The sequence below is a fragment of the Mandrillus leucophaeus genome, unplaced genomic scaffold (genome assembly GCF_000951045.1).
Source record: "Mandrillus leucophaeus isolate KB7577 unplaced genomic scaffold, Mleu.le_1.0 Scaffold935, whole genome shotgun sequence".
NCBI classification, from domain to species: Eukaryota; Metazoa; Chordata; class Mammalia; order Primates; family Cercopithecidae; genus Mandrillus; species Mandrillus leucophaeus.
The window spans coordinates 304414-305203 of record NW_012110197.1 but is presented as its reverse complement, the minus strand read 5'-3'; the positions used below and the strand labels follow the sequence as shown (position 1 = coordinate 305203).

The window sequence follows — 790 nt, the reverse complement described above, 5'->3', positions numbered from 1 at the left end:
GCCTCCTGGGTTCAAGTGATTCTCCTGCCTCAGCCTCCCGAGTAGCTGGGATTACAGGTGCTCATCACCATGCCCAGCTAATTTTTGTATTTTTAGTAGAGAGGGTTTCACCATGTTGGCCAGGCAGGTCTTGAACTCCTAACCTCAGGTGATCCACCCGCCTTGGCCTCGCAAAGTGCTAGGATTACAGGCGTGAGCCACCGCACCCAACGGACACCTGCTTTTAAAGAAAAATAAACTTCCACAAATCTGAATACACACCTGCACGAAGTGTCCAGCAGTCCTGCATGCTTCAAGGTAGGAGCGATGAAGCACCCACTTCCCAGCCGCCACTGAGGCTAAATACTTCTCATTTCGAAGGGGATGTCCCACAACAATGTGTGTACAGCTGGGATCAAAGCACTGCTTTTCTATCACCAATCCACCTTAAGCAGAAAAAAAAGATTGTACTTTATCGATTCCCAACTTCTTTCTAGGAAAAACGTAATCTCAACTATGCATAGAAATTATTTATAAATAAAGTGCCCCAAACCATTTAAACCAAAAAACTTGACTTACTTAGAATTACTTTACTTTATATACATATATATGTATTAAAATATTTATTATGAACATTTTAAATACAAAAGTAAATAAAATAAAAAGTAAATAAAACCCCCACACATACACTAGCTACCTATATTCTAAAATTATCAAAATTTTGCCACTTTTTTTGCTTAACTACTTTATTTTATTCTGTTTTAATTTTTATTTTTTTAAGACAGGGTCTCACTCTGTCACCCAGACTGGC

The 790-nt window shown here is 39.0% G+C and overlaps 1 protein-coding gene across 1 annotated transcript in view; it reads right to left on the bottom strand.

The window, feature by feature from the left end:
- The window catches only part of TOPBP1 (topoisomerase (DNA) II binding protein 1), a 74341-nt gene that overhangs the window by 21761 nt on the left and 51790 nt on the right, over window positions 1-790 (bottom strand). Inside the window, exon 24 of the mRNA XM_011970226.1 lies at window positions 262-425. Within this exon, the coding sequence (XP_011825616.1) occupies window positions 262-425 (164 nt within the window). The remainder of the gene's footprint in view (window positions 1-261; window positions 426-790) is intronic.